Source organism: Neopsephotus bourkii, unplaced genomic scaffold, assembly GCF_033783945.1.
Source record: "Neopsephotus bourkii isolate Nb327-2 ecotype Australia unplaced genomic scaffold, CSIRO-AGI_Nbou_v1 NB_1447, whole genome shotgun sequence".
Lineage (NCBI taxonomy): Eukaryota > Metazoa > Chordata > Aves > Psittaciformes > Psittacidae > Neopsephotus > Neopsephotus bourkii.
The window spans coordinates 207,554-234,339 of NW_026901924.1; the positions used below are offsets into that span (position 1 = coordinate 207,554).

Genomic DNA, 26,786 nt, shown 5'->3' on the forward strand with positions numbered 1-26,786 from the left:
TTTGTGACTAAAATAACGGATATTTATTGCTTGCAATAACCATCCCCTTTGATGTTTGACACATACACACAGATGCACATAAACATACAGTTTTTTCATGGGAAAAAAAATAAAAAATCCACTGATCAGACCCTTTTTCATCATGAAAATATTTTCATACATGTTCTTGGAAAGCAACAGATATTTTCAGCTTATCTGTTTCTCTGTCTTTAGTCTGAGCTTTTGTATCAGCAGCACTATTAATGCCAACACAGCTTTGACAAAGTGAAAGATGCTGTTAATATTGCTTCAGAAGTCCCAGTAAGGGAACAAAGCACCTGCGTTCTCTGGCCTGGCCAGCAGAACCATTTTGGTCAGTATTTCCCTTTTTAGTAAATATGTGAAAAAGGCACTGTCTCAGAGAGAGCAGGATGGCTTCTACGAAGATAAGTTGGGCTTCTGGATGTGGGGATGGGTGTTAGAAAGTATTTGTTTTTCATATGATCTTAGAATAGAGAGTGAAATTTTGAAGACCATGCATGGAGAGAGAAAAGCATGTAATGTCCATGGTCCTGCATGAATGACTTCTCTCCCACCTTTGATTTTCAGGCATGGTACCAGTGACTGGGAAGGACTTAGGAGAAAGGTGACCTGATTTGTGAATAACATCCATGGAAATTCAGACCCCCAATCTCCAACAAGGCTGGGATCAGAGGGTTAGGGCCAGGGTTTTGCTGAGTTTCTGTTGAAGGGAATGAAAAACAGACTTCTGAATGCAGAATCCTTCTGCTGATGCTAACTTGCTTGGAGTCTCCTGAGGCAATGGTTCAAGGGCTGTTTGGATGCCTGACTGCAATAGCAGGAACCGTGCTGCAGGTGACCATCTGCTTTACGTGGGAATCTTTTGTGGAGAATGGGCCTTAACTGTGTTACATGGCTATTGTTCCATAATTTTCCCTTACAGATGGAGTCACTGACAGCAATCTAGAATAAGAAACTGATGTGAAACCATGTAGAAGGCATGATGTAATTTCAGAGTTGGAAGATAAAGTACAGTTTACTTTGCAATAGCCTGTATACAGCAACAAGGCTAAGACATTGGTAGCACTTCCATAACACATTTCCAAGGCTTTGTTCTTCAGCAATACTTTGATGACTGATGGTTAATATCTGACAGTGTCTAGTAGCAATAAGAAGCCAGTTTCCTATGATCCAGAACTAGAAGCAAACCAGAATACAATGATACACCCCCCCTTCCAATGCAGCCTTTCCAAGCACATTGCTGATACTCAGGCAACAAGTCTGGCAATGCTCCTTTTAAATACTATACAGCACCCTTCTCCTTCATAAATGCATAAACTGAGGAACAGAGCAGATTTCATTGTCTGAAGCTGAAGAGCAAACTCATTTCTTGACGCAGAAATCAACTGTCTCCAATCTCAAGTGTGTGAAGCTGCAAGAGCACCCCCTAGGTGCTGCTGTCACTCCCTAAGGAGCACAGATGCCTGTATAATTACAGCCACTCGCCATTTTCCCCACCACAGGCTCATTCTGAAGTTTCCAGATATCTCCTTTATCATGAAGAAAAACAGACTGTTTTGGCAGGAGATTCTAGAGGGATTTAGGGCTGTTCCCTACCTGATGGGAATGCCGTTGCGTGTCCACGTAATTTCTGGCTCAGGATATGACTCCACTACACAGACAAACTTAGTGACTTCCTCTACCAGAGCATCCACAGTTTCCAGAGGAGTGCTGATCAATGGAGCTGTGTGAACAAAGAGAAAATGAGAAAACTTCCCAGTGCCTCCCAGAGAGAGGCACGAGACCTGCCAGAACTCTTTGGTGGAGGCACCCATGTCCTCGCAGGGTCATTCGATGGCTTTTTCCACACCACAGAGGTGCTTCACACATCCTCTACATATTTGCTGTAAAACAGGTCCCTCCACATTTGTGGCTGCAGCCTTCTGTTGTTTGCTGCAGGTTTTGCATTTACCCTTTGCTCTCTCTACAGGGTGCAAAACAGAGCATGGGGCAGCTCCAACAAGCCCAGCGTGTCCTTGGTTTCTAACCCCCCTCTCCCCTAAGATGCACAACACTGGATAGCGTACCTAGAGGACACAGGTGAGGTTGTCCCCCTGCTCCAGGGGTGGCACTGCATGGGCTGAAAGTGCAAGGAACAGCACACAAATAAAAGCCAAGCTGACCTGTCCCTGCAGTTGGCACACTGCATCATTACTGACTCGTAACGTATGAGATCTGGGTTTTGCCACTAATATGGTATTTGCTCCAAACAACTCAAATTTCTCTAAAAAAAACCACAAGCAAACAAAAAAAAAAACCTCACAAAAACCAATCAAACAAATCAAACATGTTATATAGCACTATATTTTTCAAAGCCAGGCTTGTAAAAAGCCACGTCTTCTTGATTTGTGGCACAGGTAGCAAACATTCTCTTTTTCTTACATTTTCTAACCAAGTAGCACTAGGTTTAGAAGTCTAGTAGCTGTGTCTGATGCTCATTATCACAGACCTGCTGTTATGCATTATTTGAAACATTTTCCATTGCCTTAGTAGAAGTCTTGAAGCACTGCTGGAAGGGATCAAAGGCTATGCCTAGTGAATCACTCTCCCTGCCTATGGTATGCATTGCAGCCATTGCCTCCAAAGACACTTGAATGACTTTTAATCTGTGGTTGCAAGGGACATACATCCAGTATTTGTTGGACTGGATTTCATCGACAGCTGTGCTGAGATGAACTAGTTTCATACCATGTTCCTGACACACCACCTTGAGCATGTACAGCAGATGCAGGAATCTTCCTGTTCCTCTCTGACTGTAGCAGTATCTGGCATGCTGCGTGTCTTTTCACAGCAAAATCCTGCCTGAAATGTATCTGCTGGCCCTCCACAGTAAAGTAAGATTTAAAACTAGGCAAAAAATAAATTACATCAATCTTACCCCTCCCTCCCCCCCCAAAAAAAAGCAAGATGTTCCAATTTAAGTGACTGAGAATGATAGAAAGTCTTTACCTTAATGCTTTTTCAATTTACATAGGAGTAAAAATTACAATGTCATTGAGCTGGAATGCAGCTAGAGGAAGAAAGGATCATCTTCCACTATCAGGTTTATGTAAAAGGCCTAACGCTTTTGAAATTTCTTTAGAACGAATCTGCTTCAATAATATTTCTAGATGATATGCTTCAGATTGCATAACTAGTAATGGCTACACATATATAAAACGATCTTAAAACTACAGCTAAGGTTACACTAAAGATTATATTAACTTAACATTACTTAAAACACATCTGTGTCAGATTCATCATTTAAGATCACTGCCTCAGACTCTATCACCCTTCAATTTATTGGGTCATTTTGGGTAACATCAGATAGAAGTCATTATCCATATTACACCCGAAGTGAAACCCATGCTAATGGAAGCAAGTAGCAGATTTTCATAAAGCCTAAATTTCCATGCTGCTGAAGGTTGTCTTAGGAGAATAACCTCCACTGATGGCTATCTTGTCTGCTTCAAAGAGGACATTGCTGTTTCGTAACAGAGTTTATAGGGTTTTGAGGGCGTTAAGCCAGGAGTTTTACAATCTAATTTTATATGGTAAACTTTATTGCAGTTTTCCACATGCCTTGATCTTTGGAAGGATGCTTTTTTAACCCTGAGAAATGTGAATTTTTACAGTCACCAAAATTCCAAGCAACCAGTTTTACAACTGTGTTGTCACGATAAGCGTAGAACAAAGAATAAAGTTTAGATTTGTACCAACATCTGGTATGCAGAATGACATTATTTTTGGGGCAGACAAGGGCTCTTAGTTTTATATATAAAATAAATTCTTTAACAACAGTTAAGTACTTTTATGATAGCTATCTCTTTAATTCAGTGGATGACAGAATTGTCCTTAGCAGTAGTGCCTACACCGGGTCTGACCTGGCACACAGTTCTTACAGCAGAATCAAACCCCATACTAACAGAAAATACTGTCTGAACCAACAGCACTTTACTTACGGTAAAAAATAGAAAGAGAACTTTTTTTAAAGCTGCCTTTCCAAATTCCACATCAGAGAATCACACAGAATGGTGAGGGCTGAAAAGGAGCCCTGGAGGTCATCTAGTCCAACCCCTCTGCCAAGGCAGGGACACCTAGAGCAGGTTACACAGGAACGTATGCTCTGTTTTGCCTTCCTGATATTACACAGGAGTGCTGGGCCAGCAGGGAGGTGAAGGCAGGCTCCTGCTGCCAGTGTGAGGACAGACGACACAAGGCCAGAGGACACATGGTGTGTCTGCAGGGGACAGTGAGCAGGGGAGCGTGACGCCATTTTGTCATGAGGCGATGAGAGAGCCCCAAAATGGCTGTGGTGGTGCTTGCTTCTAAAAACCATCCAAGAAAGCTCAGGTGTTGGTGTCAGTCTGTGTTTACTCAGGAAAGCAGTGAAAACTTATGGTGCCTTCATTGCCAGATTTTAACGTGGGAAAATAAAAGCCAAACAATGCACAGTCATATCTCTCAGCATATAGAAATGGCCCCAGGCAGCTCCGTACACATCCACTGGCAGTCTCTGAAACATTTTAGGTAGTTCTGTGGCTTTAAGTAACATTGAAAATCAATTAGCTTATGTATCTGTAAAGCCACACAGGTGCCATTTTTCTGGATGTCAGCTGTAGTTTCCCAAGATAGCAAAATGACCCAAGCTGGTCACCGGGCCTACCAGAAATGCCCCTTCTACTCCCAGCCCACCAGAATCTTCCAAATTGGTTGGGTCTACACTTTTGAAACAAGACAAGGTGAGCAAGCAAAGCAAAGAGGAAAACAGAGAGTCTCCCCTGCACTGCTGCAGGCACCAGGAGATGTTGCTGTTCCTCTGGTCAAAAACTGCTAACAGTGTTTCCAGCTAATGCCTCAGAACCCTTACAGAGCACTGCTGGGTTGCAGCCACGTTTCAGCCTCTCTCAGATAACAAGCCAATTTGGCTACCCGCGATGCTTCAGGAAAGGATGCCTATCTCTTCATTGCACTGTTCCAGCAGAAAAAATCAGTCCCTTTCCTCTTTTTCTTGTCTCTCCCATCCCATTTTACCACTGATTTCAAAAAGACCAAGGTTCACCAACTTATTTTAGTGCTTTAGAAAAAAAAAAAGAAAAATATATATATATATATATTTCAAATGCTTTTATAAAGGAGACTTCTTTTTTTTTTCTTTTTTTACGTTTTGAGGCCAACCTGACTAACCTTACTAACAATTGTAAGAGCACAGGCCTGCAGGAGCCGCCCTGTTGGCCTAACATGTCCTTGAAGGTCTTTCTTTGTTTTGCTGAAGCTACAAAGTTTCCAGTATGCTTCAAATGGCTCCTGACAACCGCCATGCAGCAAAGCCATTTGTCCACAGGGGTACCAGACACTATGTCCAGCAGAACACTGTTGCGCTTTGTACCTCAAAGACTTTTGTAAGCAAACTTTCTCAGTTCTTGAGTTGGCTAAAAGTATGTGCACGTGTCTGTGTATGTAAGCACAAGAGAGGAAGAAGGAATCATAACTTTTATGGTGTATGCAGTACAAACCTGCATATTTGTATTTATATATATACACTCTGTAAAAACATTATAGCTATTTACTTCTCCTTTGAGCTTTATATATTTATAAGCATACACAGGCATTCAGAATGCCACAAATCTTAGGTTCTGCAGCAATGGGTGCTACCAGCCATTAAAACCTGTAAGCTTCATCTGACATAAGAAATGTCCATCACACCCATGCTGAACCCAAAGGCCTCCCCTTCCCATTCTAACACAACTATGTGCTCTTCCTAGAAAAGAACCTCTCATCCCAGACACAAGTACAAGATCATTTTCACTGCTATCCTTCTAAAAGCAGTGAAATGACCAGCAAAAGCAGCACATTTCTGTCCTTTTCAGGCACGCTCCTGTGCCACCCAGCCAACCGTTACCAGAGATGCCTTCCCCTTTTCAAAACCTCCTTCAGCAAGTGGCAGAAGCAGAGCAGGGCAAAACCCCTCCAAGCAAACCTTTCAGGAGTGTTTCGGCCAAGCTGAGGGCTGCCAGCGTGAGGACGTGCACCAGGGGCACCTTCAGCAGGTCATTCATGTTTGATCCAGAAGGAACCTGGCTCCTTCAAGCAAGGTGTTCAGCATTCCCGGATGGCTGCATTTCAGACTGCGGTGCACAAGCAGAGCTTCTCTGCTAATGACAGAGCAGGGTCTGTGGGATCTAAGTATAATCAGGAATTCTCCCACCCGGCAGTGGTGACAGACATGGCCAGCTGCTGCGTATCCACTTCGGTCAGTGTGAAAGAGTGGGGCTTGTGAAACAAGAGAAAGCAAATCCCTTCTGAATTCCTTCTAAGCAAACAGAGAGGAGTACAATAGGCAAATGCATTTCCAGGGAAGTACCCTACACTAGCACTGCAAAGTCACCAGGCCTTTATGTCAGCACTGTGTAAGTGCACTTGTGGAAAAAAATGCTTGCCACTGGATTTCCCTTCATCTTGGTCCTCCTCTTTCTTATTTTTTATCCTCTCTCTCACATGTACTCCCTCTGTCTTATTATAACCTTTCATGATTGGCTGCAATATGCCACCTGTTGCCCTGCTGATAGCATTTCTTTTCTTAACAGATGTATTTGCTGGAGCACAAGATGTTGATATTGAGGGCTGAAAATGCCCTTCTTTGCTAAAGTGGTTGGTGGTGTTCAAGGGCCATCACAAAACACTGAAAAAGCAGAGCCTTGCCCTGGAGACAGACACAAAAAAATGAAAATCCACAGTGGGACCAACATTTACACCCTGGGAGAAAATGAGCATTTCATTTCAAAGGAGCATTTCAAAAGGTCATAGCTCTCTGTTTCCTACATCATTACTGCTTGCTGTGATGTCAGGAACAGCATTAATTCATTCAGTGATGTAGCATTAATGAGGATGGGGTTGAATGGAGCCACATGTAACACCTCTCATAGCTAAAGAAGACCTGGAACCAAATCCTTCAAAAGAGAGGCAAAAAAAAAAATAATTTGGGTGTCATGGTTTAGCGGAGGTGTCCCTGCCCGTGGCAGGGGAGTTGGAACTAGATGATTTTAAAGCCCTCTCCAACCCTAAATATTCAATGATTCTGTGATTTCAACATCAGCAGCAGCCTAGGGGATTTGGGCCCAGGTAGAGGCATTGCTGTACGGGGAAATATGACTTTTAGGTACTACATTATTAATTCCTCAAAAATAGCTCATTAGCCAGCAGGTCTCTGCCTAAAGTGAAATACTGAGAATCTGAGCTTGTTTTCTAGGAAGCTTTAGAGAGATGTCAGACTTTAGGCAATCTCCTTACTAAATCCATCTTGTCCTAGCAGAGCACAGTGGTCTACCTGACATTATCCTTTTCAAAAATGTCAAGTCATTTGTACTCCCTGTTTTTTCAGTGTAGATATTTGTATGAAGAATATTTGCAATCCATCTTACTGCTGCGGAGAGGCTGATGTGGGAGAAACATCTGCGTGAGTACAAGAGTAAAAGATGACTGATCAGGCTGAGGAGAATCTAATTTCTGATGATGTCCTGGGAACATGACTCCAGTTACTTTACATCATGTTATCAGTAGAGCAGATGTGAGCTTTGTACCAAAAGACATAGGTTGAGGAAAAGGAATATGCAGTCATAACATATTACAGTAAAAGATACTTTGAGATCTCTGGAATTTCTTTCATTTGCTGAACCTCTCAGTTTCAACCACTTTTTTACAGTTAGTTCTGCAATGAATATACATAGTTCAGCAATGCTTCCTCTAAGGAGCAAATGGATTAAAGCTGGCCAGAGCTATGCATGTGTGAATCCCAGTGGTTTGGCATGCTGTGTTAATGCCAATGTTACTTTGAGGACATGCAACAACTCATTAGGAGCAAAGATCCTCAGACAAGTGCTCCTCTGAAGATGAATAAAGACAGAAGCACTTGCCGAATGTGTGTTAAAGATCTGCCAGGAATTCTGGGTCTAGCAAAAACAACAAAGCAAAAAAATACAACAATAAACCAACAGTAATCCTAGGAGGAAACAGAGAAATCCTGACTTATGGAGGAACTTATAAATAGATCTTTGGTTTGATCAGACCAATCTCATCCAATTAATCTGCTCCATAGAAATGCAACTTGGTCCTTTAGAGTAAGGTTGTCTCAATGGAAAGACTTTACCAAAGACTTCTACATCACTAGATTTCTGTCGGGGCTGTGCTAAGAGGACTTTGAAACTGATCCAGACAAGCACAAAACTTAATCTTTCTCTTTTACTTGCCAGTTACAGCATTTTGAAATGATACTGACAGTGATACCTGTTGAATGTTAATAATACCTTTGCATTTTTAAGATTACCAAAGTATCCCTAGCCTCTCAGTTCCTCTGTTTTATTAAGGACTACAGTGAGCTCCACTGCTCTAAACTAAAAGGATGCAAATTTACATTTTAAGTGGAAGCAGAGAGCATACACAGGCACAAGGTGGAGTTATTTTGTTCTCCAGCTACACATGCCATACAGCTAAAAACAATATATACAGGAAGCTGTTTGATCCTCTGTGTCCATGATGGAGACATGTTTCTGCATAGAGTGAAATCAGTGAAATCAAATACCAGTGACACCAAATTTTCTTTGATTCCAAGCATTATTCTGGCTTACCTTATGAAAGCAATATTTATTTTATTTTATATACTCCTTTAATTTTCACTCCCAGTATTTATGAGTTTTCTGTTTGTTGATTTATAGCTAATTATTGTTTACAGCTTTTGTTATTTGCTGTCATGACCCAAGCACTCTGCTGAGATGAGGTCCCAGCAGCCTACACAAGTAACAAGAAGCAGTCCAGATCTTTCAGGCACTGTAGGCAGTTCATGAACTTCAGTGGACGAAGTCAGTTCATGAAGTTCAGTGCACAAAGACAAAGTGTGCTGTACCATTCCTTCATCTGGCTAAATTTTTTCCCTTTGCAAACTGTTTACAGAGTTAATACATACAGTATTTTTCAATAAAAGCATAACTACAAAGAAAGTCCAATTTCTAATAGTTTGCTGAATAGTTCAGGTAACCGTCTTCCAGTTGATTAATTGTCTGTACATCTCTTCTCTACCTCCTTCTCCCAAATGCTCTGCTGGAGGCTGACAGTTTTACAGGCTAATGCAACATGATTTGATCAATGGATACTTCGAAAATTGCATTTTTCCCCATATCAGCATCTGAGATGTCTTCTCCCTAGATAGTACCAGATGTTCATCCAAGTGGACAGCCTAAAGCAGGTATTTCCGGCAGAAAGTGTCCAGCTACAGAACAAACTCCTTCTACAGAGGCACCCAGTGAAGTTGCTTTCACAATGGCCCAGTCATGCAGGTGGTTCACACAGGAATATCCAAGTCAGCACTAACCCAGCCTGACCAGTGTGCATTTTAATGCAGTGTCATCATTGTCGGTGCTGGCAGCCTACCTGAGTAAACACATCAGCCACTGGTCTTCAGCTATGGTGCTGCCAGCCCTGCAGTCACACTTCTGAATGCAACATAGATATAGCCTTTGAAGCCTAAGATCATATCTGAGGCCTTACACAACAGGCCAGGCTATTTTTATTTGCTTTTCAGCAGCAACAAGAATCTGCAAAAATGACTAGGTCACTACTATTGAGCTCAATTTGTATATGTACAATCAAGCCAGAAGAGCAAGCCCTAACCTGGCAAGGTAACAGAGAAGTACAGACCAAAACACAAGTGATCTTCAGACTCCAAGCTCCCACGTCATGGCTTCAAGCTTCTTCCAGCCAGCACGGAGTACAGAAGGACATATATTGTATCATCTTTCCCTGAGATTTATGCATACACATCTGTGCATGTACTACCCTGTGCCGGGTGCTCCATTGTCGCTTGCCTCATCACAGCTTTTGCACTCTCAGATACAGACATCTTCACAAAACATTTGACAGTGAAACCCACCTGATGATCTGGTCCTGCACAGAAGTGAATCAAGGTCACATAGCCACAGGGTTATGGGCTCACCAGTCCTCCCAGGTCCACCCTGCCCACATTGTCAGCTGTATCTAAATGCAGCACACACACGGTCCTGGGTGTATGGCAGGGAAAGGTCATCTCTGACAATGCATGTCAACATTTGGGCAGGAGGTAAATAGTGGTTTAGCTCTGTTGTTTCACATTACAACTTGCTCCTTTACAGTGATCCTGAGTGGAAGCAGCTTCCAGCCACCAGCTCCAAGGGATTTAACCTAACCTGCTATGCATATATGACTAGTAAGTTACTGTTCCTTGTTTCAGTAATAGCAAATGATGTATTCAGTGTAACCAGTGAGGGAATAAGCTATGCTGCTGTGACTCTTTACTCTGCACTTGTAGGTTGTGGATTTGGTGGTTTTGTTTTTTTTTTTTTTTTTTGGTTTTTTTTTTTTTTTTTTGTTTGGGGTGTGATTTTTTTTAATTGTCAAAATTAATTAAGGCTATTCTCTAAATACAGACCCATACCAAAGACCCACTTACTGTCTTTAAGTTGCAGGGTTTCAGGTGCATTTGGCTTGGCCTCTGCCCTCAGCTGTCTGGACCAAACTCTCACCTTCTACTGATATTTCAACACTGACTGAGCTCTGATGCCTGAATCTAAAATAGTCCCCTTACCTTCATTTGTGGGTATTGACAAACCTAAGGTTTGCATTAATTTCTTGATATCTTATTGTTATAAACTTTCCTGTAGTTTTTGATCTGAGAGGATCCCACAGGTGCTGAGGGAGCTGGCGGAGGTCATTGCTAGGCCACTCTCCATCATCTTTGGTAAGTCGTGGGAAACGGGAGAGGTGCCTGAGGATTGGAGGATGGCAAATGTCACACCAGTCTATAAGAAGGGCAAGAAGGAGGACCCGGGTAATTATAGACCGGTCAGCCTTACCTCCGTCCCTGGAAAGGTGATGGAACAACTTATTCTTGACTCCATTTCTAGGCATATCGAGGATGAGGGGGTTATTAAGAACAGCCAACATGGTTTTATGAGGGGGAAGTCATGTTTGACCAACCTTATAGCCTTCTATGAGGAAGTGACTAGGTGGAGGGATGATGGTAGAGCGGTAGATGTGGGTTTTCTTGATTTCAGTAAGGCATTTGATACTGTCTCCCACAGCATTCTCATAGATAAGCTAAGGAAGTGTAGGCTTGATGATCAGGTAGTGAGGTGGATTAAGAACTGGTTGGAAGGAAGAAGGCAGAGAGTTATGGTCAGTGGTGCAGAATCTAGCTGGAGGTCTGTGACTAGTGGAGTGCCTCAGGGGTCGGTGCTGGGACCAGTGCTGTTTAATATTTTCATCAACGACCTGGATGAGGGAGCCGAGTGTACTCTCAGCAAGTTTGCTGATGACGCTAAACTGGGAGGAGTGGCTGACACACCAGAAGGCTGTGTTGCCATCCAGCGAGACCTGGACAGGCTGGAGAGTTGGGCAGGGAGAAATTTGATGAAATCCAACAAGGGCAAGTGTAGAGTCTTGCATCTGGGGAAGAACAACCCCAGGTTCCAGTATAGGTTGGGGACTGACCTGATGGAAAGTAGCGAAGGGGAAAGGGACTTGGGGGTCCTGGTGGATAGGAGGATGAACATGAGCCAGCAATGTGCCCTTGTGGCCAAGAAGGCAAATGGCATCCTGGGGTGCATTAGAAAGGGTGTGGTTAGTAGGTCAAGAGAGGTTCTCCTCCCCCTCTATTCTGCCTTGGTTAGGCCACATCTGGAATATTGCGTCCAGTTCTGGGCCCCTCAGTTCAAGAAGGACAGGGAACTGCTTGAAAGAGTCCAGCACAGAGCCACAAAGATGATTAAGGGAGTGGAACACCTCCCTTATGAGGAGAGGCTGAAGGAGCTGGGTCTCTTCAGCTTGGAGGAGACTGAGGGGTGACCTCATCAGTGTTTACAAATATGTAACGGGTGGGTGTCAGGATGATGGAGCTAGGCTTTTTTCAGTGATATCCAGTGATAGGACAAGGGGCAATGGGTGTAAACTGGAGCATAGGAGGTTCCACGTTAACATCAGGAAGAACTTCTTTACTGTGAGAGTGACAGAGCACTGGAACAGGTTGCCCAGGGGGGTTGTGGAGTCTCCCACATTGGAGATATTCAAGGCCCGCCCGGACAAGTTCCTGTGTGATGTACTCTAGGTTACCCTGCTCTTGCAGGGGGGTTGGACCAGATGATCTCTCGAGGTCCCTTCCAACCCTTGGGATTCTGTGATTCTCTGTGATTCTGTAACAGTACTGACTAGGGCCAATCTAATCTGCTGTCCTGTGTTTTGTGGTCAGGCAAAATAATGTATGTTATGAGGTGTAATTACTGCAGTGAAACAGTGTAAATACTGTAATGAAAGAGGAAGATCTCTTGTCATGCAGCAAGCTAACTGTGCACTGGATATATATATATTATATACTGCTGTGTATAGCACAGAGGGCGAGCTGAATGCAAGTTTTTCATAATCAGGAAAACAATTTCTCTGCTGGGAGACCTGGCCCCTATTTAACCTCCCTACCCACAGCAGCCAGCCCCACAGCATAACAGGGAAAGCTCAGACGCTCGATAACCCTTTCCTCCTTGTAAACATAATGCTGTCCCTGAGCTGAGAGGGGAGAGTCAGAGTTGCCCATGTTTCACCGAACAGGGATGCCACAGACAAGCACAGCCCTCGTTCCCCAGCCTTCATCCTTTGGCTGCCACCAGCAGAGTGCAGTCTGGAGGGCCAGGGTGGCTGTCGACCGACAAAACCTGCTCTCTAGTACACGCTACCCCAACCCAGCAAAAAACAAGACCTGCATTTATAATAAAGCAGTTGTAGAGGAGCCCTGAGTCAAACTGCAAGGAAGCAGGAGAAGGAGGGACTCAGCCATGAGGACCACGCGAAAGGGAATATCTCCCTGCCAAATTCCTTCTAGCAGAAATGAGGAGGTGCTTCAGGACAAGAATACATTAGGGATATAACATATCCCATTTAGTTCAAACCCAGAATACTGCATCTTATAAAAATCTCACTCTCACCAAGAATTACATTCAACCTCAGCTTGATCTGATGGTAATATTAGCAAACTGCATAAATGCAGACACTATGCAATAGAATGCGGCTATGTTCTATCAGAATTCCTGTAAAAAATGTTTTCATTATTGTCAACAAATATCTAAAGCAATCAAAACTAGAACCAAGGAAAAGCACTATGAAATAAATCTATGTACTGTCATGCCTCATGTCAGATTGAAAAATGTCTGATTTGTAAGTTTTGGCTCTCACTATTTGTTGTCCTTGATTGCTATTTCAGAGCGTGGAAGAGCAAAAGCCAAGAAGCAGTTTAGAGATGTGCCACAAAGCAAACAACCCATTTAGTTTCAAACCTACAGCCTCTAGCAAAACTGGCTTTGATTGGAAAACTGGCCCTTTACAGCATAGAAATTAGCTTTCCTAAGTGATATGTATTCATAGGCCTGTAAATACCTTTCTCACCCACCACTATGGCATCTCTGAAATGTTGCAGTGTCTCTCTGGAGTCAAACTGGAACTGGGAGGTGTTACATATGGGTGTGATATGAGGAAACACTCAAGTTTCAGAAGTACCTGCACCCATGCAATAGAATGTTTTCCAATGGAACAGGACACCTGAAATGGAGCTGCTGTGTTCTGACAGCTGATGGCAGGTTGCCACAGCCAGTTGCAGGAGGTGTGCAACACACAAGTCCCAGGGGCATCCTATACCCTTTAATTTTACTGAATAGTGCACAGCATGCTGCAACATGTGAAACAGCTCCATGAGCTTCTTCTGGGTGAGATGGTTTTCCTACTGCTGTGATAGCAAGAAGAACTTCATAGCATGTGTAGCCCAGGAGTAACTGGTGACATTTTTAGACACTGTACCATATGCTGAAAAACATCTGGGGGGGCTTCAGCTATATGCATTAAAAACAAGGAACTAAATTCCACTCTAAGTTAACCCCAGGCAACCCCACTGACGTCAATGGAGTGTAACTGAGAGCAGGAGGTTGCCTGTGATCTTTATTTCTTAGAGTTCACCTGCTGCCCATCTGAAGTCATAATCCTTGGTGACAACCCAGTCATTTCTATGGGAGAGAGGCTTGCATTGCAGAGATCAGGTCCTGGTGTGAACTTCACTCGAAGCAGCATTCTTGGCTATAGTGTTTTGAACAATCCCAATAGCTACCTGCTACAGCAGTCTCATTGGCTTCTATTTGAACACTGCTGCCTATTATTTGGAAGCACCACAATAAGTGCAGCAGTATGTATGGGTATGTCTCTTTTGTCAAATGGTGGGTCTTTAGCCAAAAGAGGCATCCAACACATTCAGCATATTTAACTGCAAACACTGTCATGATGATGTGCACCTGGATGACTGACATAAGGCAGGAAATGTGAGCAGAACCAAAGACCCAAGCCTCAGGAGCATGTTGCTAGCAGTGCACAGCTCCCCATGGATGATGAGCCCCTGCACAGCTGTGTGGGACCATAGCCACGGCACTGTTTGCTTCAGAAACGATCTCTGAGGTGTCACCTTTGACTGCCACAGCAAGGTGTGCTTCAGGGCTGGATTTTGCCCTCCCAACACTGCATTTAATGCACCACAGTTGCCAATCAGTGCCTGTTGGCACACCTGGAGCAGGCACGGGCTTTTCCATGGCTTGGTGCAGACTGGGTCTACTGAACTGCAGTGCTGTCCACACGCCTTCGGACAAGCCACGCAGGTCCCTGAGGTGACATCAGCTGTGCCCTGTGGCCCTCCCTGCTCTACACCAAGTAGACATATCATCACATCCCCAATCCATAACTCTTCCCCAGCCATTTGAAGACATGGAAGATGGTCCATAAAGGCTGTGCAAAGACCTGCTCCTGTCTCAGCAGGTCATGGAAATCCCACTTTTGCTAACACCCAGTTCCTACTGGTGTTGATAAGACAGTTGAAGGTGCAAGACAGAAAAAGCAGGATGGACTTGAATTTCCACAGACTGTCTGCAGACTTTCACCTGATGTAAATAAATTGTTATTGTTCCCTTGGCAATAGTGGAGCTATGCCAGTTTGTCCTTCTGTAGAACTGGGCCTGTACTTCATATTTGATTAGCGTCAGTTTAGACTTCAGTCAGTTTTTTGTCTTATCTGCACATCAGAGGTTCCCTGTGGAGCTGCTATGCTCTGTAAATCACTCTGCTTTCCTGTATTTATCTCTAGCTGAAGAAGTATTCTGCCCATGGAGACATTTTATATTAAAACTCTGTGTAGCCCCTAAATTACAACTTCAGTGGAGGTATCTTCCTACTTTAACCAAGTTATACTAGAAGCCAGATTCTGCACTTTGAGCATGAAGTTTCTGTTAAAAGTCTGAATTTTTATGAGAGAATAATCCCATATGTGAGGCAAAATGCAGTTTCTCTAGAGAGAAAAGCCTAGAAGAAGTGAGAAGGTTCTGTCTGTAACAGCAACCACCACCCACCAGCCTGCACCCATGCTCCTCAACTACCCAAGGTGGACAGCCTCCCAGCTGCCTTCTGGCAAGAGCCTGACCTAAACCAAAATCACCCCTAAGAGTTGTTTTAACATGGCTGTGCCAAAGTGCTTGCACACTGCCAGAGCAGGTGCCTTGAGCTTCCAGCACTAGAAGTGTTTCCCATTGCTGTGCCCTCTGTAGGTATACACAGGGCTGCAATTCTCAACCAAAGTCAGGCCTCCCATTTTAGTGCAGCAAGGAGAGGCTAGCATTTTAATTCAGAAACAAAACAAAACAAAAGTCTTTGGGTTCTCTGGGTGTTTGGATTTTCCCCGACACAGGTGAACCCCAGAGCTAGTCTCCTCACTCATGCCAGTGTGGTCTTCACACCAGCAGAAGCAATCTGGACAGCCTTTTGCAAACGACATTCACTTTTCTTTCTACACCCAGCTAAGCTGGACAGCTATTAGGCAACTGTCTACAGCTCTGCAGAGAGCCTAGCCCTAGCTCTGGGGCTGTTGTCATCAATGCCAGCTGGCAGTGCTTGTCCCTTGCTATGTGTTTGTCCCAGTAAACCCTTCCCAATCACTGCCACCTATTCCCTTTAGCCAAGAGCTGTACCACAGTAATTCATAGTGTCCCACTTCGAAGAAGGCATTGTCTTCTTCCCACACAGTTCTCTTCTTTACTCCTGTAAGCAGGGAAAAGCATTGCACAATCCATCAGTAGTTGCAAGCGGCAATACCACCCATCAGCATCTTCAGGTTAGACAACAGTGGATGCTTTTTCTTCCAGTGGCCACCTAAAGGTGGGAAAGACAAGGTCCTGGAGCAATAGACAACTCATCTTCCCAGATACTGGGTCAGCAAAAGGAGGAATCAGTTGAGCTGTTGAACTGGGAACAGCACTGAAAGTCAAAAGCACAGCCCTGCACCAGCTACGAAGAAGAAAAAAAACGACTGCTACTGCTGAACTCAGGACAACCTGTAATGTCACAGACGTGTGAGATAGGTGCATATAAGAGCCAAGGTACACACATGGGTAGTTCAAACCAGCCATCTCTATACTTTCAGGCGCTGGAAAAAGAAGATCCCTGCTATCCACAACAGAATTTGTATTCCAAAGAAAGTTTCATCATGGAGACGGTGCCAAAAATTATATATCTAGCAGCCATTTTTTGTGGACAAGCATGATTTTAAAACTGTAAACGTGCAGTAGGATATTTGTTAAGGCATCTCCAACAATAGATGCATGACAGAGGCTCCTGGGGGGTTGTTTTTGGAATGTCAGAAATGCACTACAGAGCTAGAGCATTCAAAACATTCAGAGATACAAAATCCCTGAATTAGGCAATGCTGCCAGGCTGAGGAAATAAGAAATCAAGCTGAAAAGCTGAACAGTAGTTGTATTTTTGAAAATACACTAGTATCCCTCAGGCATTCAAAAACTCTTAGTCAGGTCCTAAAAAAATCATAGTTCACTTAAACGTTAACAGTAGGGGGTGAGTAACCTCACGTTGCCTGCACTATTAAGGGTCACATTTCTAAGTCCTTCCGGAAAAAAAAAAATAGAAAAAGAACTTTATTTCATAAGGCAGAGATTCTTAAATAATCATATAGCCCTAGGGGCTGAGGCATTAAGCACAACATCAGATAATGTGATACAATCCCAACAGTTCAAAATGCTGGAGCAAAATTAACTTGTGCAGCCCTGGCAATAGGACTGGGACCTGTTTCAAGAGCCCACATACACAGGAGTAGTGTGCTCTGTTGAAATGATTCACAGCCACACTTTTTCCAGGCTGCAGCTCTTGGATACTGGCTGTCAGAAATGACACGACCGTCCTGTTCCAGTCAGTGGAAAAAATCTTTCTGAATAGGAGAAAAGAAAAGCCCCTGAGACAGACTTCTGCAGTGGCAAATTAAGCAGAACAACAAAGTGTAGAGTTTCAAAGGACCTTCAGAGGTTTTAAGGGTTTTGCTTGGGGAGAATGAGACCCACAGTATTTCAACAGATGCATCGGGTTCCTCTAAAATTTGTCCCCAGTGTATCACATTATGGTGACATTCACGTGTAGCATGACATGTGGCTAAAATACAATATATTTGTATTATTATGTATATTATAAAGACATTATTTATTTCCTAACAACTCGGTTTTTAAGAGGACCCAAAATTTGATTCAAAAGCAGGAAAACATCTCATTTTCTGACACTTCCACAAGCTTTTGCAGATACCTGGCATCTTCTAGCACAGATCAGTGTTCTTCCCATCAACAAGTCCCTCATGCTAGGAGATGGCCTGGGAGCAGTGAGCACACTGAGGATGGACCTAGGATATGATCCCAGTCTTTAAGGATGTCACCATGCACTTTACACAGGGAGAAGCAACTTCCATGTTTGACTGGGGACAATTCCATGTCTAAAAACCATTCCAGAAGCACAGATTTACCCTGAACATCAGATGCTAAAAGAGGGGATTTTTTTCTGGAACACAGGTGACTATAATCCTCTGACAGACCTTTAACTCACCCCCTCTGATCCACCCACCCTTGGTTTGTTACCATGCATCACAGAGGGACCAAACATACAGCATGTTTTTCATAAAGCGTGTATCAAAAATTTCCAGCAAGTGCACTTCATGACAATTTTTTTGCCAAGTGAATCTGCATCTTGCCATGGCTCTGTTACAAGACACAGCACCATATGCATTTGCTAAGAAAAGGGACTTGGCTCTTCCTCCTCAGACTTTGCCCTTAAAAGCAAAGGTGCTGCCAGTGTAGCACTCTGTGCTGAAGCCATCCCCACCTGCTGCTCCCTGCCTGTCAGAAGCACAAAAATTACACAATTCTTTCTGTGCAGCTGGTACTTGAGCAACTGTGTGAATGTCTAGACTCTCCTCTCTTTACATGAGCTCAGAGGCATCACAAACACAGGCTTTGTCCAGTCCAAGCTCCTACAAAGCTTGCTAAAATATCTGTGGCCCTTCCAGTGCACCACCAAGAGCTTAGATCCACCAATGCTGTCTTCAGGCATAGCAGGATTTAGGCTGTCAGGTACAGTATTCCACATTCAGTTAGGTAAGAGAAGTTGGTGCAAGGGCTAATGGAGACCTGCTGTATTGTGGCAATGAGCCTGCTGTTCTCTCTGAGGTTGCAGTACCTGTCTGTGACAATGCCCAGCCTTCACTGATGGCCAGATGTCACGGGAAACACACCTTTTCATCCATCCTGCAACCAATTGACCTCAGCATCAGTGCTGGGGCAAAGGAACAGGGACATGTAGCCAGAAATGGAGTTAGGTATTACAGTAGCAACTGCTACTATAAGTGGCATTGCACAAGTTATACATGGCAAAGTCAGAGTTAGCACAGTCTATAGAAAGCATGTGAGAAACAGGCCCAGCTACAGCAGGCAAGAAAGGGGAATGGATCTTAAATGGATCTTAAAAAATGTGGAGTTGGTGAGTGGTGTGGGAAGAAGCAGAGGCTGGCCTTGAGAGATGAAGGCACTTGGTGGGCTGGAAGCAGGCCTCACAGACCAACGAGGATTGTGCTCAGCGGTGTCTAGCTTAATGAGATTCAGTGTGATTACCCTGACTGCACCAGCACATGCAATCTGCCTGCTCTGTTTCAAATGGCTTCCCCCCAGTGTAGGCAGGCTCACCTAGACTTTCCTACCAAGTGCCTGCATATTTCTAATGATGCCTACACGGGGAGAGGTCAGAAATTCACACTGAATACCACCACAATAAGAGCAGCTTAATTTCTTCTTAACAAAAGTTCTGAGGGAGGTGGAGAGACTTCCCTTGTTTGCTGCACATGAGCTAAAAAGCATAACCTGTAGACCTCAAACTGAGAAACAAGGGACTAGTCAAGAGTGCTTGTAGTCAGTAGAAAGTCTTTTAGAGCACAAGCTACAATACACCTTGCACCTTTCTCACCATCCTTGTGCGGGCAATCTGAGTCTGCTGCCAGCCTGCTGGCTTAGTAATGCTTTTTAAACCCTTACTCCAGTATGGAGGCAATGGCCTGCAAATATCCGTATCACCCACTGGGCACCAGCAGCTGTGGGTATGAAGCTGTGACTGTGAAACCAGTGGCAATTAAAGGCAGTGATTAAATCGTACCAGAATAACAGCTTCTCCACTTACTAGCTACTATCCTGTTAGTTACGTTGCGAGCAGCCATTTTAGTACTACAGAGAGCATGGAATAAGAAACCTAGCCAGAAAATCCCTGACTGTTGTGGCCCAAGGCATGAGAGCATTTCCCTAGCAATATCTAGCACCATGAGAGAGCAAAAACAGGGGGCACAGACAGTACCCATCACACAAAGCTCATGAAATGTTGGGTGGGAGGATAGAGCAGCAGTGAACAGGTCCAGTAGATTTTAACCCCGTCGGAGATAACTGGTGACCTGGGAGCCAGCATGAGTGGCTTGTGCCCTAGTAGAACTTTTCAGGGGACACGCTTCCTGCCAGCAGTGTGGTCATAAGGGTAGGAATCCCTGCAGTGCTACCCAGCATGGGAGATCTACACACATACAAAACAATCCTAGTGAGCAAACCGTGACATCTGGACGAAGGAATAGTCCTGAAAGGGCTGCAAAGGTGCAAAAAAAACATTTTCTAGTGATGCACCTTAAATTTGATGTCTTTATTCATGAGGCTTTGGGCAACCTGATCTAGTGGAAGGTGTCCCTGCCCGTGGCAGGGGGGTTGGAACTAGATGAGCTTTAAGGTCGCTCCCAACCTAAACCATTCTATGATTCTAAAAATGCTAAGAAACACCTCTAATAAAAAAGATATGTTGTTGTTCAGAAGTGAATTACAAAGATTTGTTCCACTTCTTTTGCAGAGACATGCATTAATTTCTAAAGCTTTGCATTATAACTGGAAAGTCATTTAAAGAAGCTTTTCCTACATAAGTTTTTGTGTGCAGTAAATGTTGGTCCTATATAACGTATTGGCAATGAATGAAAATGCAAGGAAAGTCTCTGGATTTTAGCTGCATTCTTACCAATCTTCAGACAATCATTTTCTAATACTGTGTGAAGTATCCAATTTTATCAAACAGCTATTACTTTATTCAAGTCAGTTAATGGGGATCATTGAACGTTGCCAAGTTAAACTCTCCCAAACACTAGGAAAAATAAGTGAGGCTTTAAAAAGAAAAATGCAGTCTGGGGCTAATCTCCAGAAGATTTTTGCCATACAAAGCCTCTAACAGGTTCAAAGTACTGATAATTCAGAGGCATAGGCCTTGGATTATCCTCTGATTTAATTACTCTCTGATTCATGGTAGCTTGAATCTTACTGACTGGACTACTAAAACATCTGCAGGTGGGTTCAGTTTTGAGGAAAGGCAACTCAAAAGGGATTCTGTGATGCAGTGTCCGCTTGTTGATAAGAACAATATTCTCACTTGGTACAAAATGCAACATCCCTTGTGGCTTGGTTTTGCAAGTGCAAAGACTGAAGTGACTTGCTCTGTGCACCACAATGAGTCAGCGCTTCAGGCACATATTTGAAACTGTGCACCTTACTTACCTCCAGTGAGCTTGCTCTTTCAACAAGAAACTTCCACGGTTCAAAGTATCTGAATTTCCAGGGACAGAGGCTCATAAGAGAAGTATAATGGGGATGTTCAAGTTATTGAACTAAAAACCATTTAGGAAACATTGAGGATGAGCCTAGGAGGTTACCACCAAGTCAAAAGCAGGTAAGAAATTCAACTGTGCAATAAGGTCATTTTGGAAGGAAAATTCTCTCTTCTTATCCAAAAAGAGTCATTCCTGTGTGAGTTTCCTCCTGTGCCCTTGTGTTAGCTATAGACACAGATGCAGAATAATCTGCTTCCTTTGTACACATCTTCCACTAAAAGGACAGGAATAGGCTTCGGATGCTATTTGATATTTGTTATTTGGATGTTATTTGATAAGTCCCAGAGAGCAAGATACTCATTTTCTAAAGAGTCAAGTTTTAGCTGGTTGAAGATATTTCATAAGAAACACCCAGACTTGATAACATTCTTACCGTGTTGAGGATCACAGTTCTTAAGACCCTCCTTGGTCCCAGAAACGAGTATCCTGCAACTGGATAATATTGGGTGTCCGCAATACAAGGATTAAATCAAAACTATTAAGATAATCAGTCTGGGGCTTTTTTGCCTCAGAATTGGTCATTATTATGAAATTTCATGCAGAAGATTATTTTCCTACAACAATTTCTTCGCTAGGGCATGTTCTGTGCAATTTCCTGCTGGATCATCCTGAATAATCTGGTATGAAACCACAAGCAAATCCATCTACAGACTGCAGCAGAGTGCTGTTCCTTATGGATGAAGACTGTAGAGGCACTGATAGCACACAGCTCAACAAGTCTAACAGAATAAGTAAAATTATGACTGCTGGGGCACCAGTTCCTCCAAGTCTGCCATTGTAACAACACACAGGGAAACTCTGCCACGCTGACTTGGACTGGATGGGACTTTGACTGGGTCTATTCCTGCAGCCTCCATCTGCAGTGTGTCTGGCAAAACAAGACCATGGCCTTCCTGACACTGAATATCATGCTGCTGAAAAACTTGCACAAGCCCTTACCGGATTTTTCATTAGGTACTTTCATGTCTCCATCTAGGATTTCCATCACAAGGCATGATTCTGTCATGAGCACAGATGGGAGAAAAGTCCATTCTTTCAGAAGTGGGGAATCTGGTTTGTTTCTATATTACTGTTTATTTTATGACAGTGTAACAAAGCCTGTAAAAGTTAAGCCAGAGTCAGTATTAGCAATGGAAATAATTACTACCACTGTAACTGACGTTTTGTTAATGTTACTGTAGCGCTGTCTCATGAGTCATGACAGGATGGAAATTAATTTGTCACTGCTGTAGGTCTCTTTCTTTACTATAAAGCCAGTTTCTCCTCTTACATTCATCTGCTTGAGTGTCTGTAATAGAACTAATAAACCAAAAACATGTTTGAACGTCCTTGTATGCGCTGCCTTCTCCTTGGCCAAGGCATTTTAAATGTCATTTTGCTTAGGTAATGGAACAGTCGTATGAAAACTGAGGCCCCGGAGAAGGCACCTCTGAAACTCATGGAAAGGCTCTGGACTCATTCAGCCTTCGTAAAGGTGTATTTTTCCATTCTTTGCTAAAAAAAATTTGCTTCTTAGGACATTGTGGTATATAAATTGTGCCTCCACAAAACTGGAACTTATTTTCCGTCAATTTACAACAAAGCTAGGTGTCCTCTGCCCAAAATCACCTACCAGCATGGTGGTGGATGGAGCCTGTGTGGTCCCTTTAGGGACCAACAGCAGTTCTTCATTCATTCACATTCTTTCCAGGATGCCACCTTCTTGCAGTTCGAAGTCTTCTGGGTAATAAGCAAAAGCAGAGTGAGCCTATAAAAAGAATAAGCAGGAAGCAAGAAGACGCACATTCTACTTGGTGACCACAGGACATCCTGTGGTCTGGCTGGGTCTGGAACATAAGACATATGAGGGAAGGCAGAGGGTCCTGGCATGATTCAACCTGGAGAAGAGGAAAGGAGAACAGACCTTATGTCCAGCCATTCTGTGGTGCGTAAGAGGCAAGAAGACACAGTCTGAAAAAAAGGGTCATTCTGGTTTACTTATTTTTGCCATGAGGGTGATCAGTCACTGAAAGAGGGTGCTTGGAGATGTTACAGCATCTCCAGCCTTGGAGCTGAACTTGCACCCAGCAACCTGATCTAACAGGGCCTGCTCCATGCAGCGGGTTGCACAGCCAGAGGTTCCTTCCCACCTTAGCTCTTCCATGAGTTAATAAAGGCTTTGGAATGTTTGGGTTTTTGTTTCATTGTCTGAAGAATGTCTCCTGACCCCTGTTTAGCTTCTCTTCCTTAGATTTAGCAAACTCAGTGTTTCAAATGAAGTCTTTGACCAGCTTTCTGTATTAGGGTTTTTTACCAAAAAAAAAAAAAAAAAAAAAAAAAATCCACTAGGAGAAAATAGGTAGCTTCCTAGACAAAAATATTTGAAGAGGAAATTCTTCTTTGCTTTTTCTTTGCTTGTTGAAACCGGGATTTGTTGTGTTTCTGCATCCACTTTGCCATTATCTGTGGATATGTTTAGCCCTTTCTGCAATACAGCCAGACTTCTGCAGCCTTTTCAGTCTTTAGCCAGTGGCATAACCCACATTTCCCAGTGTGGATTGTTTTTGAGCCAGCTGCAAACTTATCTGATTTCATCTGGAACCCTGCAGATCTGCTTCCAAACTCTGTTTCTGAACAGTAAGTATGTATGAGTGCTAATTCTACTGAGGAGCTTTTTCTCGTTTTCAGAGCTTAAAGAAACCTTTCTTTGTTGTCAGGTGGTTTTATTTTTTATATTAGATTTAGCCTTTACTGAAACTAAAATTTGTTATAAGCTGGAGGAGCATACTTCTGGGGGGGTTGTGATGTTTTAAGGTCTGAAAATGACACAGGCAGAAAAGCTGGAAGAAATTAGACTTACGATGAAAAACAACTTTTTTTGAAAACAGACTCCAGCGGTGAGGTCTGAGGAAGCCTGAGGCTCTATCCACATGTGCAGAAATCCAGCTTTACCCTGGAAATGTACGTCTGATTTCTGTGACCAGTAATAATCATAGCCAACACCTTTCCTGCCTTGTACTTCAGGGGTGAGACCTGAGTCCACCACACACCTCCATCTGCTCCCTTCACCCAGGTTGGTGCACTGCTCCACAGCCTGAGAATCTTTGGGAAGACAATAGTTTACTTTCAGCATCACGCTACACTCTCCCAGCAGCTTGCAAGTAGGGCATAAGCATCCACCCATGAAAGGAACTGTGGACGGAGGAAATGTCAGACTTCTCATTGCTTCAGACATGTAGCTTAACACTGAAATGTTTCATTATCCCAGGATGTGCTTTGACAATTCGCAGAAGAAATAACAGTCGGCCTTCCATCTGCAAACTCAATTTTTCAAGTGAAATTTCAGCTCTTGAAACCAGATCCTATTGTGAAAGTTCTTCCAAAGGGCTTTCTGTGAGCCTGATGTATATTCCATAAGTTCTTAAGCAGCACAATACCCCCTTGTGACACGGGTAAACTACACCATTTTCTTCATTTCACCATAGGTGTCTGTTTTTTTGACACTGAAGCAATACAGATGCATATTTTAGACTTAAGAAGAAATAGAACATTGACAGTCAGTGTCGTATATTGGTCAACAACAAGGCTCTCTCTTGTATCAGGCAGAACTGTGTTATCAGAGAAGGACCTGAGGAGGGGAAGACGGAGTAAAACATCCCAAACACTGCTGCTCATCATGGGGTTTATAAGACGTTGGCATGACTTCTTCCTATCCCAGTAGCAGGTTCATTTAACTCAGTTCTACCAGATGATGTTTGGGCCTGGGGGTTTGTTCCCAAAACTGCACAGATTTTCTCTAACCACTGCCTGAGAAAAGCATGACCACAATGTCAATGTTATCAACAGCTTTCACAGCACTCACAAATTTAAGACCTGAAGGGCATTTTCTCAGATGGACTGAACAAGATGTCAATCAGTAGGTAGCAAACTTGAAACAACATCATAACCTGGCTGTTTCCTGTCTCTTCCTGAATCTCTCAAACCTTCGGGCTCCTGGCCTATAATTTTCACAGCATACACCTGCATATCTTTTCCTAAATGGATGGATCTTATTGTCTGACAAATCAATACACAGCAGAAGTGGAGGAAAGATACAAGTTTATTTCAGTAGATGTTGCATTTTAGCATCCTGACTCATCACAAATCAAAAGCTATGTATCAGTGCCGATGGAAGCCAACAATGTCCCTTCATGAACATATTAATATTTGCAAACTAAATAAAATGATAAAACCTGGATTCTTCGTGTAGATCACAGAGTATTCCTGTTGACTTGGCATGGACTGCAACAAAGAGCTTTAAACCAAACAAGATTTGAGCTCCTAATAATAATCTATTTCCTAATAGATTATTCAGGAATACATAATCTTTCTTCCTTCAACTATAAAGAGGTTTAGCCACTCTTGCAGACCTAAGCAGTAAAGCTGAGTACGTGCAGCCCGAGATACATCCTAAATCTCTTTTTGATTGTATATTAGGAAAAATTTCTTCAGCAAAAGTGTGCTCAGGCATTGGAACAGGCTGCCCAGGGCAGTGGTGGAATCACTGTCCCTGGAAGTATTCAAATCCATGTACATGATGCCTTCAGTGACAAGGTTTAGTGGTGGACTTGGCAGTGTGGGGGTAACGGTTGGACTTAATAATCTTAAAGGCCTTTTCCAACCTATTTGATTCTATGGTTCTATGAAAGTTTGACCAGGCAAATAACTAAGTCGTATCTGTCACTTTCAATCTTATCAACTTATAAAAAGAATAACATGAATGAGAGGACTGCTTAAGACATAAATAAGGTCTGTGATTGTCCCTGTTACTTACCGAACCTGCCTGTAAGTGAGCAGCTTGTTCTTTGTGACCATCGCTTCTTGATTTCTTATACATACTTGCTTTGTGTGTTGTTAGCAGTGCTGATTTATGAGATGGAGGATGTCTGTTCATGAGCAATTCCATGGAGATCATTAAATCAAAGGCACGAAACACTTGTGAAATGGAAACAGTATCTAACCAATAAAATATGATATAAGTGTAAGCCAACATCCTAGAGTTCATGAGCATTTTCACTAAAGGCCAGCTCTGATTTCCAGGTCTTCTTCTAGCTTCTCTTTACTTTCAGCCTTTTCATGAAGTATGGACTGTAGAGGGGAGCAAACTTTCAGATTTTAGAAATAGGATGTCCGCTGCCTCACCTTGTCCATGAACAAAATACAGGTGCAATCACCCTAAGTAGCTTTCCCATGCAAATTTTGAACACTTTTAATATTCCAGAAAGAATTATTCTTCTAAGACATATTATACATAAAAGATGACATCCAAATATTAACTTCTCAAGAGAAACTAAGCCTCTGTTCCTCAGTGTCTTCTGCGCTGCTCAAGACCACCGCCAGACGTTTGTTTTTTGGGAGTATACTGACATCTCGTGGTAGCATGTGAAACTGTGACCAGCTCATGTACAAAAATTAGCTTCTGCAACGGATTATATATTTTTTTTTACAGTAATTGCATTGTTTCGACTGATTTTAGAAAGATCTACGACTGATAGGGAAAGAAGTCAGATGTGGAACTTGAAAAGCAGGAGTTGGGGGATTTTTTAAGCTATCTGTTTCCAAACTGTCTTAACAAGCTCTCAAGCTGGAACACTTCAGTCCAGGGGTTCACAGCTCCCAGCAGAGC

At 43.1% G+C, this 26,786-nt stretch overlaps 1 protein-coding gene across 1 annotated transcript in view; it reads right to left on the reverse strand.

Moving 5' to 3' along the window:
- The window catches only part of MUSK (muscle associated receptor tyrosine kinase), a 56,213-nt gene extending 50,103 nt beyond the window's left edge, over positions 1–6,110 (reverse strand). The window contains exons 1-2 of the mRNA XM_061368808.1: positions 6,020–6,110; positions 1,618–1,744 (exon numbers count right to left, since the gene is read on the reverse strand). Of these exons, the coding sequence (XP_061224792.1) occupies positions 1,618–1,744; positions 6,020–6,098 (206 nt within the window). The 5' untranslated portion in view covers positions 6,099–6,110. The remainder of the gene's footprint in view (positions 1–1,617; positions 1,745–6,019) is intronic.
- Between the last annotated feature and the right edge of the window lie 20,676 nt (positions 6,111–26,786).